Raw genomic sequence first — 18,323 nt, 5'->3', positions numbered from 1 at the left:
TTTCAAATAGATCTCTCTAAAAACAATTAAGTATCTTCCATGGGCCAAGGGAAAAGACTAACAGAAAACACAAGGAATGCTGACAGTTTGCCCAAGAAGCTCTAAAACTACTAAGACATCTGCCATCTGCAGCAACTTTAACCAGCACAAAGAAAGGACAGCATAAAGGAGAAATACATGATTACATATGAATGCATAGCAAGAAAGCTCCTCCCTCAGCACTGAGAGCTTCAAATGCTTGAGAAACTGGACCCTAAGTTTATTTGACTGGCAGTTACAATGCACACGTTTATTAAATCCTTCCTGGCTTCAGGCTATTTCTCTTTATTACAGCCTTGAAAAACAACATAGACATCAAATTATTCCCGCAGTATAAGACATAAGATTTTACAGCCTTTATCCTAAAGGCTAAATAAATCTTACTGTGTAATTGTCATATAAAATACAGATCATGAGGCAAGGAAAAGGAACTGAATGTTCTAGCACTTCTTTTGATTGTTGTTTTATAGGGTCTGCTGTAAGATACTCTGTAAAAATTATCACAGAATTGTTCACATTTGAGCAATCTACATACACACATCCACAACACAGACATGCACTTAAAAGTCTGTAGTACCACACAATACTTTGATCTCCTGTCTTGCTTAAAGGATATTACCTAAACCACTGGCTATGCCTCTCCCATCATGTGATGCTTTCAGACTCTTCTTCAGCTAAGAACTGTTTGCTGTTATTCAAAGCATGAAAGAGACCTTTCCTGACATTGTTGAAATAACCTTCCCATGTTACCAACAAGAAAAAGATCCAACACAGCATCAAAATCACTGCTAACGTTGCACTGTAGAAATACTCTTCTAGTGGAAAAGCTCTGAGCTCTCTCCTTAACTACGTTTTTAAACCATGGGGGAAGTTTTCTAGCCATGGGTAGAGTTTTCAGTAACACAAGACTCCTGTTCACCTTGATCTTTTCTGACACTGGCTTGCTCAAAAACTTGCATGTTTAACTGAACACGGACACATATTTGTGTCAGCTAAGGCAAAGAATAAAACACAGGACGCCAGAAAAGGAAGAATATAGGAGAGAGTTTTTCTGTAGTACAGAGGCGCTAACGGTTGGGCACTTTGCAAATGCAAAGCTCCACAATAGAGGAAGTTCTGGATCTCACTTGGAAGAAACAATGATGATATGGCCTTGCTTGAGCAGGAGTCTGGACAAGATAAGCCCCAGAGGCCCCTTCCAACCTCAACTGTTTTGTGATATCAGATCAGCAGTGAATCCTACAATTGGAGTGAAAAACCATATCCAAATTTACCTCTTGTCCTGACTGGCTCTGGAAGCATTCAAGCACAACCCTAAATTTACCATGACAGAAAAATAATTACAGTTGGCATACTGAAAGCTTCCAGAAGGTTACAGGATAAATGTCCATTAGCAGATTGCACAGCAGATCTGTGAGTCTTGAGGGGAAGCCTCCAGGAAGGCTTCCTTTTTTTCCCTAATTATTTATAAATCATATTAATAATCTTCCACTGTTTTGGAACAGAAGATCACTCTGACAAGAATAACTACTGCAGAACAGGTCCCCAGCATTGTGCAAAGCAGCACCTACTCCTGGTTTTGAACTTATTCAGCTGTCACTAAGGGAGATCACTGAGTAAGATGCAGTGTGAGCATTCTTGTCAAGCTTTCTTATCTCCTGATGCCATGAACCAAATCTCAAAAAACATCATGTGTGTTTCTCACTTGTTCTTTACGGCTAATATCATCCTGGAGATTCAGTCTGGTAATCAGCCAATTCCCTAAACAGGCCCACCCAGATGGACCTTAATGGCTGGCCAGCAAACATTCACTTCATGAGGCCTTGCTCTGTTTCCCTATGTGTCAAACTGGAATTTTTAAATTCATGGAACATTTAGCACCAAACTCACTTGTATCAACAACTATAAAACACATGGTGTGGTTTCATCACATACATTTTGTAATGACCATATACTGAGGGAAAAGGACTGTCTGCTTCCTACTGAGGAGCTTGCACTGTCAGTGCTGAAGTCCCCTATAAAAATAATGCCATTTCCACTTCCAATACTATTACACTTCTGTCCACTTGTTATCCCAAGGTTGGTATCCGTATAGGAGCCTCAAAAGACCTTCTTAACTAAATAAAAGCATTTCCCATGCAAATCTTTCTATTAATGCACAGGATGATGCACATTTCACAAGGAGACAAAACCAATTGAAACACTACAGACCGTATCTTAGTATGTACCTCATTTACATCAGCTCAAGGCATCATAAGGAACTGAAATGCAGCAGCAGTGCAGACATTTTTAAGTCCACCAAAAAAAGCCCGAGAAACATTTCAGCCTTGTGGCTGGGTGGGCAAAGAAGGCTCTGAAGGTCACCCTTACCTTTCCCAGAAAATGTTTGCGGTACAGCTTGGCTGTAGGGTCACTTTCCAGTTTCACTTTACCACTCCAGGAAAAGGGTACATCAGACAGAGTTGGACTCAAGCTGGAGAGGTTGTGGCTGGTCCCTTCAATCCAGTAACCCCCAAACTGGGGTAGGATAATGAGAGGATATGGCCACCCTTTCTGTAATACCTATTCAGAAGGACAGAAAGCATTAAAACTGACAGGTCTGTAAGCTGGAAAGCTAATAAGCTGAAAAAACAATGAAATCCAAGGACAAACAGAGAGAGGAGAGAGCAGTACTAACTCACCTCATGGATGCTGGGATAAGGAATATACTCCTCTTCTGTCTGAAATCAGAACAGGCCATTAGCAAAAACATGTGACATCTTTAAAGGTGTTATGCTCTCTGTGCAAACTGTGCCCTCAGCTTCTACTCTGCCCTGGGTCATCCTTAGAATTTTACTTCAGGACTTAAGGTTAGACTCCATTTCCAAGGTCTCAGCATTATAATAAAGAACTCTGTGAACAATAAACTTAGGAGCCAGATTCTACCCACCCTCCTCCTCCAAACTACAGGGAATACAGGCATGCAAAATGAGGAAGTGGCCAAACTATAGGCAAATTTGATGTGGTTAGGGGTGGCAGCCTCTCTCCTTTCATTTCACACTTTAGCCTCTGTCCTTCTGCTGACAAGGGATGACAGTAGGAATGGCAGAAAAGGTGCTGTTATTTACAGTGAGATTGAGGCTGTGTCATCTCCATGGCTGCTCTGTGGTATTCATCTGAGCAAGGCCGAGGTGTGACTCAGAGAACAGACGCAGTAACTGAGCCAATTTATGCCAGCTGGATGCCCCCTCCATCACCACAAACAGCACTGACTATCTCCATCAGAGTAAAGCTGTATCAATTCTCGATGTAGCTATTTTATAGGTCATCCCAAGATAAAAGTCAAGGTCAGGTTTGATTTTAAGGTTAATAGGCCTGAGCTGAGACTGAAGAAGTGGAGTTTAATCCTCAACTTGAGGATTTAAAGATAGGAATCTGTTCTTGCTGTTTTAATACTGGCAAAACAGATAAACTTTCTAGTAGCATCTCTGAGTCATCAAGCAGATTACTGAAATAAATACTATGTGGTTTCATAAATATTATTACAGCTCTTAAACTGAATAAATTTAAGAAATTACTTAGTCAAAACTAACACTTTTAATAACAATAAACTCTTATTGGAGCCACTTAAATTGGAAAAAGGAAAAGTTAATTCTATTTCAGCTACATACTTTCATTCTCTTCTGGAGCAACTAGGAAAAAAAAAGAAAATAAAAAAGGCAAGCATGTGTTTTTTGGATGTTTGCAGACTCCCTGTTCATTCCAGTATGAAAGTACACTGCAAGCCAGGTCAGTAATTATCTGCCATTCTCAGCAATTTAGGAGGCAACAACAACTTGGCCTGACCTTGAGAGGAGCTGGAAGGGAACACCTTTGTTCATCCAGACGACTCCCCTGGAAACATAAAGTCACAGACAGTGAATCCTGTATTTCAGCATGTCTGTTTCACTTACCCTCTGTGTCCTTCTCCATATCCTCAATATGCATATTTTATCCCTCTATAAAATCTGCCGATTTAAGCAACTTTGGAAGATTGGAATAAAAAGGAAAAGTAAAGCTAGAACTTGGTCAGTCCCCTAATCTGGCATTAAAACTGAAAAACTACCCCCAAGCTTACACCTCTTAAAAAGCAGACAACTGGCAGATATTAAAAACAACCTCCCAAACTGATTTTCTTACTTGATTCTCTAATCTGTCCTTGCTACCTTCCTTCCTATCCTAAGCAACAAAAAGAAAAAATGGAATGACTATGAGGTGGGTTGAAAAAACAGGGCAAAAGGCTGCCTTATTTCCTCCTGAATCAGGAGCTGGCATCCAGACTTGAATCTCCTCCTTAAGGTTATTCTACCCTCTGCCTCCTCACCATGGCAAAGTATCTCACTTCCACCACACCTCTGCAGCAGAAGCACAGAGGAATAGGACAATCTCAGTGAGGAGAGTCCCAACACAGACTGAGCAGAGGCCCAGACCAGAAGATATGAGGGTCAACAGGCCATAGTCCAAGTGGGCATCACAGACAGAACAGTAAGAAGCAGAATTTGCATCATCAGATAGGAAGGTGAGGACCAGAATTTAAAACACAGGTTTCTCTTACACACACTACCTGAGCATTCAACTACTGTCACCTAAATCTTGTAACTCCCATGCTGGAACACGATGCTGAGACTTCATTTTTATATACCATCAGTTACTGGCGTGGCTAATCAGGGATTCCAGATAGGATAAGCAGCTCTTAACTTTGTCGTGAAAATAAGCAGGATTGGATTTCTAACAGCCCTGCCTGTGCACATATTCTACAGTGGAACTAGCTTGTCAAATAGATTCTGGTAGAAATAGGTAAATCTCAGAGGAGCTCTGCAGTGGAGACTTAGGAGACTCAGGAACAGAAGTTTTGGGCAATGCTCCAGCTGTACAGGGTGCAAAAACTGCTAGCATAGTACCACTAACACTGAGCAACAGCAACCTTACTACTGAGGATTCATAATAATCAGGATGCTCTTTGCAGGAGCAACAAATGGAAAAAAAAAAGGAAAGAAAAAAACCCAACACATCTACTTCACATAAAAACAAGGTTTTAGGAAAATGAGAAAGTTTATTAAAAGAACCTAAGAAGGAGCCATAAAAAAAACTTAAACCTTCATGAAATCATGAGGAGCCAGATCTTGAGTACATAACAAATGCTTAACACCTTTAAAATACTCTTAGAAAAATCAGAAGTAAAACAGTATGGCCAACTCCAGGGTAAGGGAGACTAACAGTAGATGCATGAGATCATTCTTCAGAAGTCTGAAGCTGAGCTCAATCACAAAAAGTAGCAGTAACAACAACTTTTAATTGGTTAAATATAGAAACACAGTAAAGTGAGCAAGGAACGATGAGCAAGTAACAAAAAACCAAATTGTTTTCCTTAGCTCTACTAGGAGAAAGAAGCTTCACATGCTGTCTACAGGGTGACACAAGATCAAACTACAAAAGCTGAGTTTAAAGTCAGTTACATAAGTTACATACCCTCCCCTAAAAAATTGTTTTCCTTTTGTATTTTCAACAATGGAGACTAAACAAATACCAGCCTGGAAATGTTCTTCATAGGAAACCTTTAGAATATGTTTTGAATTGTGATGTCAGTACACAGCATTGACAAGATGAATAACCAATTACCAGGATGTGGTAAGTTATGAAATTAAGATGGAACACAGGTTGACAAGTGACCTTTATCTTTAGCAGAAGTAGTTAGTAACCATTTTGCATTTAGGGAAGTTGTAAAGGTGAAAAAGTTGAGTTCATGGAATGTAAGTGCTAATAAGTGCTTTGTTGATGTGGTCTCGAGTTTCAGTTGTCAACCTACTGAGCTGAAGATCACAAGGAAGACCAGGTGCTGAAACAGGGATTTGGAAAAGAGACGGAAAGTCCTGTCACTACCAGAAAGTCCTGCGCACTGTCAAAACAGGGCTGAGGCATGATGGACACACAGGTACAAAACAGCCACAGACTTCCACAACAAACTGGGGGAAGTACTGGGATAGAAATGGAGATTGGGAAACTGCAATCTTCTAATATTTCTCTCTCCTTCCTTGGCATTTTTGGCAGATCTGATAACTGCAAGAATTTTCCAGTTTCAAAGGAGGTCCTGGTAGGAGACCAGTATCTCAGCAAGCCTGAGGGAAAACTTTCTGGGCTGCTGTAAAGGAGCTCTGTATCAGAGCCTCTACAGAGAGCAAAGGACTGTACCAGCAGATTCCAAGACTCAGCACTGTTAAGGAAGCTTCTGGTAGCCTGGAAGCTGAAGACAAGTTTAAATCTACCAGCTTCTCCTCTAGAGCAAAGCTTAAGGTAAGAGTAATGCAACCCTGGGCTGTACAGTCCAAAGCTTTACTTTAAAGGGTAACCAGGACCACAAGAAATGTGCAGCCCAAGTTGCTGAAGAGTCAAAGCATGGGCTGAACAACTGCTTGATGATTACTATCATTCCTCAAAAGGGAGAGGAATAAAATGCAGCGGTCTCAGCCACCCTTTGAGACACCATCCTTCTGGCTTGAGCTGGTTTGGCTTGCAGCACTGCCATTTTCTCTGGGTAGCTAACTGGACACAGCATCACTCTGGGAAGCTCATATCAGCCTGAGAATCTCATATGCCCAAGGTCTTGCACAGGGTAAACACGTGGCCTGACCAGGATGAAAGAACGAATGACAGAGGAAAAGGTGTCCAGACCCAGAGTCAGGGTCCAATGTAGCATAACAATGCTAAGATAATGCACATATTTTATGGGGAAAGAGCAGTGCCTTGAGGAGACTAGTTCAAAACAGACAACTGGGATACAAAAGGGGACACAGGGAAAAAACCCATGAAAGTACTTGTGAGAAAATAAAACTGAATATGCAGAAATTGTAAGAATGCAGAACAGAGGGAGTGAACAAAAGCAGTCAAGTGAAGGGGACTGGCTATGCAAACATACGAAGACCTGAAATATCTGAGCTTACTGGATGAAATAAAATTTCCTTGTTTTTCAATTGCCTGCACTGCAAAGCAATCAAGGATCAACATGTAACTAAATGTCCTTAAGAGAGTATATACAGTGACTTCACTAGATCTGTAAGCACAGAACAAAGTGGCCCGTAGGCCATTTATTTCCAAGAAATTATTAACAAAATTGAAGAGAAAAAGAAAAACAAAAAGAAAATGAGAAAGGGAAAAAAATGGTAAACTCCTTTCCCAGATCTTGGGATTTGTTTCAGTGTAAAAAGAGAGTAAAACTTTACCTGTTAATTTATCACACAGAATGTGAAATGGCTTTCCTAATTTTTAGTCCAACAATTATATTTCAATCCAATAGTAAAGTATTCAATAATCAATGCTATCCTGAGGCTTTTTTGTTGTTATTTTACAGAAGAAATGTTCAAGTCTCCTGCTTTGGTTTTCACTCACTTTGATTGCTAAGGAAAATCCCAGATTTTGTTTACAAGAATGATTCAACAAATGTAAACGACAGTCACAGTCAAATGGAAGGAAAGGGAAAGCAAAAACAAACAAAAGAAAATAAAGAATTAGTAAAAATCTAAACAAAGATAATAAGTATTAGAATTTTTTTTCTTTTGGAAAACACTTAACTTTCAAAAAAATCTGTTATACTGAAATGGCAGTTAATGATTCTCCTAGTGCATCTTCGGTGACAAAACAAGATTAAATTTAAAAAAAAAAGCTATAAAGTCTTGATAGTGGGCAGCTAAGAAAACATCATAGATGCAAAATTAGGCAGACTGCATGCCTTAGAGATTCCCATCAGCTCCCTGCTATCTCTCTAACTAAAGAGGTGCAAATCCAGTCAGATTTTCCACATGGTAAGCTGAAACACTAACAATCTTAAGCACCAGTCTTCCACTGAGGGACACCTGGTAGGGACTCATCCTTATCCATATTTCTAAAGGCCTGGGAAGGACTATCACGGCCTTTGAACATGTGCTTGAATTGAAGCAGCACTGCTTGCTCAAGCTTACTTTCCTGCAGTTAAATGAGCCAGGCACACTTACAGAGCTTGCTAATCTAAAGCACTGAGAACACATCCCAAACACAGTATGGATGTCAGTGCAGTGGTTGCAAGGTCTGTGTCTGTCTGCACAGAATACATGGATGCATGAATACATGGCAGATACACCTTCAGCCCCTCCCTCCCATCCTCCTCTCCAGTCTGCCAAAAAGTACTTCAGTCTCATAACTCTAAATTCAGCATTTTGCCGCTACCGTCCATCTCCTCACCGTTGTAGTCTCACCAAATTCTGACATTTTCCTCATATTCATAATTTGATCACTCAAATTCCAGAAAAGAAGTTAATTTGTTTTGGTAAGTTTAATTCCTGTACATAATAAAAGGCAGGAGTTATGTGCCATGTTATGTGTTATGCTAGGTCAAGGTTAACCCCAGCACTTTAAAGAAGGTGCACCACTCAGGGAAAATACTGCAAGGATGCTCTGAGAACACATAATCTGAAAAATATGAAGACTTCACTGCTAGGTATTTAACACATATAACATATTATTATGTCTTTATCTGATTCAGTAAAAGGGGGAAAAAAACAACTCTGCCCTGTTTTAAGTTTATAACAAAATATATGCAGCCAAATGCATGTATTTCTGTGTAAGAATTAAGCCAGAGTCCCTCCTTCTTGCACAAGTTAAAGACAGGACCTCCAGTAGTTATTTATTAAACTGTCTGACCTTGCTAAATGCAGTTAGGTTAACATCCCATTAATCACCTGTCATTATATCTGCTACCCAGCAGAACAGAGTTTCCTGAAGAAGATGCCAGAGATAACTTACTGCAACTTTGATTTTCTCTCAGAATCACACTTCTGAAAAGAACAGACAGGATTATAATAACCTGTGTCTATTGCTTCCATCATGCTGACATGGAAAAATGAACACAGAAAAATGCTTTTGAAATCCCATTGAAGAGTAAGAGATTGAGCCTAGAAGCCCTAAACATTCTGTAAGCCCACAACAAAGGAAATTTTGAGTGAAGCAACAGGACAAATAGTAGCTGATTATTTGTTTGCTACAAAAAATTAAGAGATCCCAAAGTTTGACAGAATTACTTCTCCTTACCTGCATTTTTTCAATCATCTCAAACAAGTCCACAGTCTGTGAAAAGGAAAAGACAACACAGAAAAACAATTTGACATTTGCAGAAGCTAACATTATCTTCTGTGGTAACCCAGATATTGAAGGAGCCAACAGCTCCTTCCATATTTTGGCAAAGAAACTATTTGCTTGCTGAAGACCTGATGAAATTGTTCTTCCTTAATTTGTAGCATGGAGAACACAAGTGGCCAAATTGTCTTCTGCTTGTGTTGCAAAAGCTTGACCTGAATCCAGGTCAGTCAAGTATCAGGAATTTCTCTGTTTCAATGGGTCAGGTTGACTTGAGATAGAATAGCATAAGAACTGGTCAAATTAGCAAGTTTAGGATTCTCACAGAGGGAGGCAACTACAGCTGTAAGACATACATGCACACAAGCTTGATTTCAGTCAATTCCTCTGCACACATAACTCAAAGCATACACCAACCCTGAGCCAAACATGGACTGCTTTTACCTTGTTGGGGACAGCAGGAGTGAGGACACATGGAAAGCCTTCAGTGGGAGAGTCTATAACATCACTAAAACCCTGCACCGCCTCCTCAGACTTCCTGCAACAGACAGAGGTGGAAGAGAAAAACAAAAGAAAGAAAAAATTAAATCTTAAAGAGAATTCAAGATGTCAGTGCTTGCCTGCAGTGCCTCCTTTGCCCTCTGCATACTATTCCTCTCCCCAGGCCGTTTCTTGCCTATAAGGAAGCTGTCATTACCTATGAGAATCCCTGAGGTGGCTGAATTTACCACTTGCCACTTTCAAACATCCTGGATGTAACAGCAAAATTTTCTGGCTTCTGACTGCTCTGTCTCTGCTCACATAACAATATTTTCCTCACAACTGTCATGGAAGTGCTGAATGATTTTTCTTTGCCAAGTTCCTCTTCCATCATGGATTTGGAGCAGAATTAAGACACATCTCATAAGAAGCCTTGTAATCAGATCTCAAAACAGAACTGCATTAAAAAGGATGAAAGCAGTTCTGAGCCATCACTGAAATCAGCACCAAAAGGACAGCCCCAGTTGCCACAGCCTGGGTATTAATCTCAAAGACAGGAGCATAACAGCGATGGCACTAGAACAGAACCGGTAACACCCTGCAGAGATGCAGGCACTGTTTTGTGTTACCACTGCTGGTACAGCAGCATGGAGATTAGGTGAGCTTTGTCTGCACATCTGCTATGGAAAATATATTATTACTACGGTCCCTGCTGGAGCAGCAGTGGGTACAAAGAGCGGCAGGACTTTATTTGATTTTATAGAAGAGAAAATAAAAAGCAACACAAATACTACACTGTAGTTCACAAGACATATCTGGCATTGCCCAAGGCACTACAGCCAGCCCCATAGCCAGCTGCACCTCTCCTACTGTTAGTTTATGAACATTCCACACCTCTCACAGTTTTTACTAGCAGTCACAACTGGGGTTAAGTCATGGTGAAGGCCACATAGGTGGGGCTGGGAACTATGCACAGGTTTACAGGACACAGGACTCATCCACTTTGTATTAAAATCATGAAAATGATTATTAGGTGGTCACAGAATCACAGAACAGTTTGGGTTGGAAGTGACCTTAAAGACCATCTAGTCCCAACCCCTCTGCCAGATGTCAGCCACTACATCAGATTGCTCAGGGCCCATCCAACCTGGCCTTGAACACTTCTAGAGGTGGGCCACCCACAGCTTGGGCAACCTGTTCCAGTGCTTTGCTATCCTCTTTCTTCTTTCTATCCTATTTCTTCCTAATATGTAATACGAATCTCTTCTCTTTTAGTTTAAAACCATTGCCCATTGTCCTGTTACTACCTGTCCTGTAAAAGTCACTCTCCCTTTTAAATAAGCTCCTTCTAAGTACTAGATTCTTCTTTTCTCCAAGCTGAACAACCCCAGCTCTCTCAGCCTATATTTGTAGGAGCTCCAGCCCTCAGAACATCTTTGTGGCCTCCTCTAGACCTATTCTGGGAGGTTCACATTTCTCTTGTGCTGGGGACCCCAGAGCTGGATGCAGTATACCACATGTATACTCACAAGAGCAGAGCAGAGAGGGAAAATCACCTCTCTCAGCCTGCTGGCCACTCCTCTTGTGATGCAGCCCAGGGTACATTTGGCTTTCCGGGCTGTAAGCGCACACTGCAGGCTCATGCCCAGCTCTTCATCTACCAGAACCTCCAAGTCCTTCTCCACGGGGCTGCTCTCAATGAGTTCATCTCCCAGCCTGTGCCCGTACCTGGGACTGCCCCAAACCAGGTGCAGCACATTGCACTTGGACTTGTTGAACTTCATGAGATTCTCACAGGACCACCACTTCTGAAGTTTGTACGGGTGTCTCTGGATGGTCCCTTCTTCTGTTGTGTCAGCCACACCCCTCAGTTCTGTGTCACCTGCAAACCTGCTGAGGGTGCACTCAGTGCCACTGCCTGCATCACTGATAAAGATATCAAAGATCACCAGTCCCAAGACAAGAGTCCAAGAGCCTGAGAGACACCACTCACCACTGGCCATGCATCCATCATACAAGGCACATAATAATCCTACAAGGCAATCAAGAATTGCTGTCCTGTAGCTATTGGATGCACGACTGCTGCTGCTTCCATGCTAGGAGAGTGGTCATGCAGACCCTTGCTTTGAAAGCAGTGGCTACATTCCCTCTTTTATGGAGGTACCACTTATTTCTGTAATCTTGAAACTACTCTGTCACAAGCTCCAAGAATCCTAATGCTCACCAGTTCTCTGACAATTCACAATTCATTTTAGTGGCCCAATGGCATAATTTAACTTGCATATGGGCTCATCAACACACAATGCTTCCATCCCACAATTTTCTCCTGAAATTCAAATGAGAGAGATCTGTATAATGCATCCAGAAATTAATGCCATAAAATGTCTGCGAGGGAAGATGCAGGAGTTAGTCCTGACAACCTCAAATAAATATTGAAATAGTTTGATGGCAAATGTATTTTAAATTAATATTAATACTATACTAATACATGCTTTATTTATCATCCTCTTCATTTTCTTGAAGAATGTTTGGGATGAGCAAAATTTATGTCCAAGGCAGTACATGAAACATTTTCCCTGTCTCTTAAAAATCTGAAGATTCTTTTCTGTAAGCCCTAAAAAGGCACAAGTTTAATTTGATAAATTCTCTTTTTCAGAAAGAAGTGTAACAATAGAACCTTTTGTGTAACTGGATGTCCTGGGGCCGTGTTTCATGCTAGTGTTTTCTTTGGCATGTCACTGAGGTGAATGCTGCATCATTCAGAGGAGTTAAATACACATCTGCATCATGGAAATCCTACATGGTCAGTGTGGCCAGTCCTGCCCCTGTCCTCTAACCATAAAATCATCTCAACACTCTGGACTGACTGGAAAACTTCAGGCAGAAACTGTTCTTTACCATTGAATCCTAGCACAGTTCTATTGACCAAATGAGTCCAGTAAATGCCAAAATCACCAGCCTTACTGTAGATTCAGGGATGTTCACAATTCTGTAATTATCCCAAATTAGGAATATGCCACAGGCCTTTGAAAATCCAAGAGAATGCCTTAGATTTTACATTATCTTTTAGAAAATATCACAAAAATTTGGTGCTATTGTAATTATAACTTTGAAGTCCACATTCTATTTCTGGAACTTTGAACTTCTGGAATGAAAAGCACTAGACTGTATTATAAAAAGGGAACATACTTCTTTTCAAATTGGAACTTTAAACTCCTTGACCACAAAAAAGAACGTCATCCTTCTGAAAAAGGAAAGCAATTCTGCAGATTGGGAGAGGAATATTTATGTGCAAATGTATACTTGCTGAAGCTTTATTCTTAGGAAATGGCAATAAGGGGAAGCATAGGGCCTAGAAAATGCTGAAGGCTAGACTGGGATTTGCTAGTGACACTAACCAGTACACTAATTTCAAGCAGGCAGTCAAACTAAATCTAGGTACTGCTGATCCATTGATAAATTCCACTCTCAATTCTGAAACGGAACAAGAACTTTTGTACATCTCTAAGCCACTACAACTCTGCTCATGCCTTGTATTCTGTCTTGCAGCATCCTCTGCTATTTCAGTGATAGGATCTCTCTACCCAGCTTTCAAAATCATTGCTATCTGCTGTAGCTGAGCCAGTTCAATAACCAAGTCAATGCAAGTATCTGCTCTAAAAAAACCACAAATTGGACAGAATTTCATACACCCTTTCATAAATATATTCCACAGCAAATGGGGATTTGTTGCACTCTAAAAGGCAAGTGCCCCAAATCCTAAGACAACTGTTTTCCTGAAAGTTCACAGGGAAGCAGGTGTATAGCTGTTGTAAATACTTCTGCTCATCTGGAAGCCTTCCAATAGGAGAAACACCACAGCGTGATTTGCAGCTATCTGTGGAGCAACAGTGAGCATAATAACTGGTGTCCCAGCCTGATAAGAGTTTCTTGCAGGGAGACACTAATATGATTTTTAAATCCCTCACTAGAAGGGACAGGCAATTCAGAAGAACTGAAGGTAATGTGAGACAAGAGCAGGCCTGAAATGCTCATAAGGAAAACTCTGGGCAACCACTTCTCTTGAGTGACAGCTTCTGCCCTTCACTCCCTTATTTCTGCCTTAGAAAGGTGCATTTGCTTTACCACATACATTTGTCAGCTATTCGGTGGAGACAGCTGAAAACATGACACGAATAGCCCTACTCTCAGAACCCCTATACAGCTTTGAAAATTGCTTACACATGGATTCCTAGAGCTCAAGAGAAGGAATTATTGAAGCAGAACTAGGAAGATACCACTAGAGATGAGAGGCAGTTTGCTCTCAGCTGGTCACAAACTTTCTGCCCACAGACTTTTGACATCCTGCAAGGAACCTCTCTCCCACCTCTGGCTGCCGGGCAGCTCCCGTGGGGGGCACCGCTCCCACTCGTGGGCAGCCCGCGCTCAGGACTTCGTGCACGCACAAAGAGGTGGGCAGGGTAGCGGGAGGGCCCGGAGAACTCTCCCCGCCAGCTCTCCTTGCGGGCCAGGAGAAAGGAGAACTCCAGGGGGAATTTAATCTTGCCATCCAACCCGCACTCCCACCTCCTGAGAAGTCCCAAGAGGAGAGGTCCCCCACTCCCGGGACGGCAGGAGAAAGCTTGCCGAGCCTCCCTCTTTCCTTCCAGGGAGAGGGGCACCGCGGCCGCCCCACGGCCCGCCTCCCGCGGCCGGAGCGGGGCCGGAGGGAGGGAGCAGCGAGGGCCGGGCCCACAGCCAGAGCCGGACCTGCCTGGCTGGGCACGGCCATCGCCTTCCCCATTCCCGGGTCTCCGCCCTTCCAGCCAACCCGCCAGGGCTCTTCCGGCAGCTCCAGCACTGCGATCCCAACGCCGGCAGCCGCTGCCCTGCCCCGTCCCCGGGCTGCCCGGGAAAGGCAGGGCCCCAGGCCCCACTGCCGCCGGCACCGGTCCCGGTGGCGGTACCTACCCTCCGCTAGCTCCGGCAGGGAAGCCGTGCTCCCGGGAAAACATGCTGGACTGCTCCGCTGAGTCAGCTCCCCGGTTCCCTCCTCGGGAGCTTGCTCTCCCCCGACCTCGCCATGAAGAAGGGCACAGGCTCCCTGCCGGCCCCCCGCGAAGCCCCGGCTCCCGCCCCCACCCCTCCTCTTCCTCTCGGGTCGGGATTCACCGGATAGAAAGGGAAGGGACCCGCACGGCCGGGCCCGGGCCCGGCGGGCAGCGGCCCCGGAGAGCACGGAGGGGAGGAGGAGGAGGGATGGAGGACGAGGAGACAAGGGGGGATGGGGTGATGGCTTCTGCCCCTCCTCCGCTGTGGCAGAGCGGTTCCCCTGGAGCCCCCGCTGTGGGAGCCCGTGGATGCAGCACAGCGTGCAGGAGCGGCTGCTGGGACAGCCGAGCCGGGGACGCTGCTCTCCAGGTTGTGTGTGGGTAACACAAGCGCGGCGTTAGACAGGGACAGCAGACGGGTTTCACTTATTCAACTCTGCTGTAGAACAACATCACATCTTCAGGCTCTCAATGTCCAGTGAGGAAAGTGAGCATCAAAGCAGTTCTCCACAAATCCCCATTCTTTTAAAGGGAAGGCTAGGAAGATACTGCATCCACTAAATCCAAATCCGTGTCATTTGGATCTGACATACATCAAGGACCGCAGAAATTTGGCTCTGCACCCCTTATGAAATAGCTCCTTGATGCAATGTGTAAACTAGGGAGGCTCAATTTTTCAGAGGTCACAAATGCCTTAATCACATGTATTTCCATTCACTCATCAACAGATTGTCATTCCTGATTAAAAAGAAAAACAATTGAGCATAAGAACATGGTCTGCTATAGAAAGAATATGAATATACCTGCGTTTAAATGACAACACAGAGTTCTTCTGGACACGTTTTTTTTTCTTTCCCTGTGCTTCTCACTTTCATTCCACAGGATGATGTCATTTATTCTCTTTACATCAAGACCTATAAAAACAGCAACTACAGCCTTATGCCAAATGTCAGCCTCACACTAGGTTTTTCCTAACTAATGAAGAAGACATAAGGAAACACAGAATAGGAGGCAGAATTTGCCAGAGAGCTAGGAAAAGATGTAAGGAAGAGTGCAAACAGTATGCAGACAAACCAGGCAGAAAATATGAGCTAGCAGATAGAGATGGGGGGAAAAAGAAAAATGCAGAGAGCAAGGAGTTATTTCAAAGTTTTGGGGATGAATGCACCATTTTCATCCTTATGCCTCCTATAAATTCTACGCTTGAAAAGACCTAGATAGAAATGATTATGGGGACTTCAAGGATCTGTGGGAGAGCAAAGAGACTGTAACAAGTAAGGAATCAAAGATAGGTGATGACTTTGAATTGACAAAGAAAGGGTCCACTTGCTGTTTTTAGTAACTTGCATAGAGACAAGGTGACTCAATTTCCTTCTGTCTACCTTTTGTAATTCCCCAGAAGATCTGATGCATGGGCCAATTCTTACATCCTCACTCCAACTCAAATGCCTCCTAAATGGAGCCAGGGCACTGAATAGAGCAGCTGCTCTCTGCACAAGCAGGTCTTACTCATTCACCTGAATCTCTGAGTAGAGATGTGACTGGACCAAGGCAAAGAGCCAAGCTTGCCATTTCTGCTGCATCTAGGAAGGAGGAAGAGACATTATTTTTTGCTGTTAGAGAGGGCTGCCAGCAGTAACTACTGCCCTCCCCCATCTCAGGGTCATTATCAGCAGCGCTATCAAGCCTGGCCATGGTGAAAGCAAAGCATACAGAGAGGCTCAGGTCTTTCTGCCATTCTTGTTCTTCGGCAGCTTGCCACTACAGACAAGAGCCAACTTTGTTCACATACAAAACCACACTGAACTCAGCTTTCATATAGATGCCTCACAGCTTTACCTAACCTTCTGTGTAACTCCAGTTGTGTACAAAGCCCTCAACATGCATAAGCAAAACAGCAAACAATTATTAAATACCCTAATTACTGTTCTAATTAACTTCCTTTAGCAATAGCAATATGAATAAATCACATGTAAGCAAATCACAGGACTGCTTTCTGTTCCTCAACTTACAATCAAGCCAGCGATTGTTACTATTTACCCTGCTGGTACAAAAATATTCCCTATTATAAGCCTTCTGTTGTAGTAAGTAGATTCAGCTCCTATTAATACTTGTGTTCTTATATGACTAATACAGTGTACTTACAGTCTCAGATTTTAATCCCTATATGTGTCCGTACCTGCATGGATCATTATGCATTTTATAGTGATGACGTGGTTTAGAGACTGGGATATAAATTTTTGTTCTTTCAGGTATCCTTGTAGGCACATTAATATATGTATTACAGTAATTGCTGTCTATACCTTTTGCTATGTATTTTCCTATTTTTGTTAGCAGATTTTTTCAGTGTGTTTCATGTCACTAGCATTTTCTCTTGCTCACATAGGAGAAGTCTGTATTAGCTGTAACACAGAAACTGGTCCCTGCAATTCTGTTAATTGAGTCATTGTAAGAACATCAGCAGCTCCACGGAAGCTGCGCAGTACCACATAAACACAGCAGTATATCCTTCAAGGGTAAACTCTTCAGGGCAAAACCTGTATTTTTTGAAGTTTTACTTCAATATTACACAAACTCATAGCTGCATCCACAGACAGAAACACACATGTTCTCACATCAGCTGTTTCCACAGATCTATGCACACAGTTTCTAAATATAGCACCGGGTGTGCACAGACAGCACCTCCCGCAGTGCACTTGGACTCCTCATTTTATGTCCAGGACTGACATAATCAGGGTGGGATTCCTTTGAGTCTGGGCAGACCCTCTCTCATGCCCCCCCATCCCTTTAGTTTGTTTCATTTCCTACACAGACATCCGCTCTCCCCACCTCCACTCTCCATTTCTCTCTCTGCAACTGCTTCTCTACACAATGCAGAATAGCACAATGTCTTCTAAAAAGCACACACACTTTCCCTGATGAGGCTGAAACTGCCCCAAACTCTATCATTACACAACGCCACACAAGCAGCAGAGAAGATCTAGATCAACCCTCCCCCACCTCTCTTTGCTCCCATTCCTTCTAGATGCAAAATATTTTTAATTGGCATTGCAGGCAAGACGAGAATAAAAGCAGCTAAGCTGTTCATTCCCTACCTGAGCAAGGATCTCTCATCCCCAGCTGGTGAGCAGATGGAGACAGGGAACCCAGCTGCTCTCCCTTCCTTGCACTATCAATTATTCACGTAGGTTGCAGTGTCCTCCCTCTCCCTCCCTCCCTTTCTCTTCCGCTGCCCCCACCTGCAGCTGAATGGAGATCGAGCAGGTCGGTGCTGTCACACTTGAAACTAGAGATCATTGTCGATTGAACTGCCAGCCTGTGGAGCAGCTGTGCTCTTAAGCAGAGAAGATTTGCCCTGGCAGAAGGGGACAGACTGGCAGCTCCAGAGGTGGAAGACAGGCAGTTCTGTACATCCACATCCTGCTCCCTGCGCTTCTAATCTCAGACCTGCAGGGATGACCTTTAAAAATGAAAGAAGGTTTTTTGGTTTTGTTAGGTTTGGTTTTTTGGTTTTTTTCTGTTGTTTTTTTTTTTTTTTAACCAGAGAAAAGCACATTTTCCTAGTCTTCTCAAGTATAATGACTGTTATTTGGTGACAGTGAACTGGGTCATGCCAATTCATGTGTATAGATCAGAGCAGGAAGGGGAAGTAGA

At 42.9% G+C, this 18,323-nt stretch overlaps 1 protein-coding gene across 22 annotated transcripts in view; it reads right to left on the bottom strand.

Annotated features, from left to right (window-relative positions):
- Nucleotides 1-18,123, bottom strand: part of LOC135453226 (rap1 GTPase-activating protein 1-like) — a 43,960-nt gene extending 25,837 nt beyond the window's left edge. For 11 of the 22 annotated variants that reach the window (XM_064724055.1, XM_064724042.1, XM_064724060.1 and 8 more), the window contains exons 1-6: nucleotides 14,590-14,712; nucleotides 9,604-9,697; nucleotides 9,115-9,150; nucleotides 3,865-3,912; nucleotides 2,721-2,759; nucleotides 2,410-2,601 (exon numbers count right to left, since the gene is read on the bottom strand). In XM_064724055.1, coding sequence (XP_064580125.1) covers nucleotides 2,410-2,601; nucleotides 2,721-2,759; nucleotides 3,865-3,912; nucleotides 9,115-9,150; nucleotides 9,604-9,697; nucleotides 14,590-14,633 — 453 coding nt within the window. In that variant the 5' untranslated portion in view covers nucleotides 14,634-14,712. Of the gene's footprint in view, nucleotides 1-2,409; nucleotides 2,602-2,720; nucleotides 2,760-3,864; nucleotides 3,913-9,114; nucleotides 9,151-9,603; nucleotides 9,698-14,589; nucleotides 14,713-17,764; nucleotides 17,866-17,908 lie in introns of those variants that run through there. The other 11 variants (XM_064724116.1, XM_064724101.1, XM_064724182.1 and 8 more) reach the window with 5 other exon arrangements.
- Between the last annotated feature and the right edge of the window lie 200 nt (nucleotides 18,124-18,323).

Source organism: Zonotrichia leucophrys, chromosome 1 (genome assembly GCF_028769735.1).
Source record: "Zonotrichia leucophrys gambelii isolate GWCS_2022_RI chromosome 1, RI_Zleu_2.0, whole genome shotgun sequence".
Taxonomy (NCBI): Eukaryota; Metazoa; Chordata; class Aves; order Passeriformes; family Passerellidae; genus Zonotrichia; species Zonotrichia leucophrys.
This window is presented reverse-complemented; position numbering and strand designations above follow the sequence as displayed.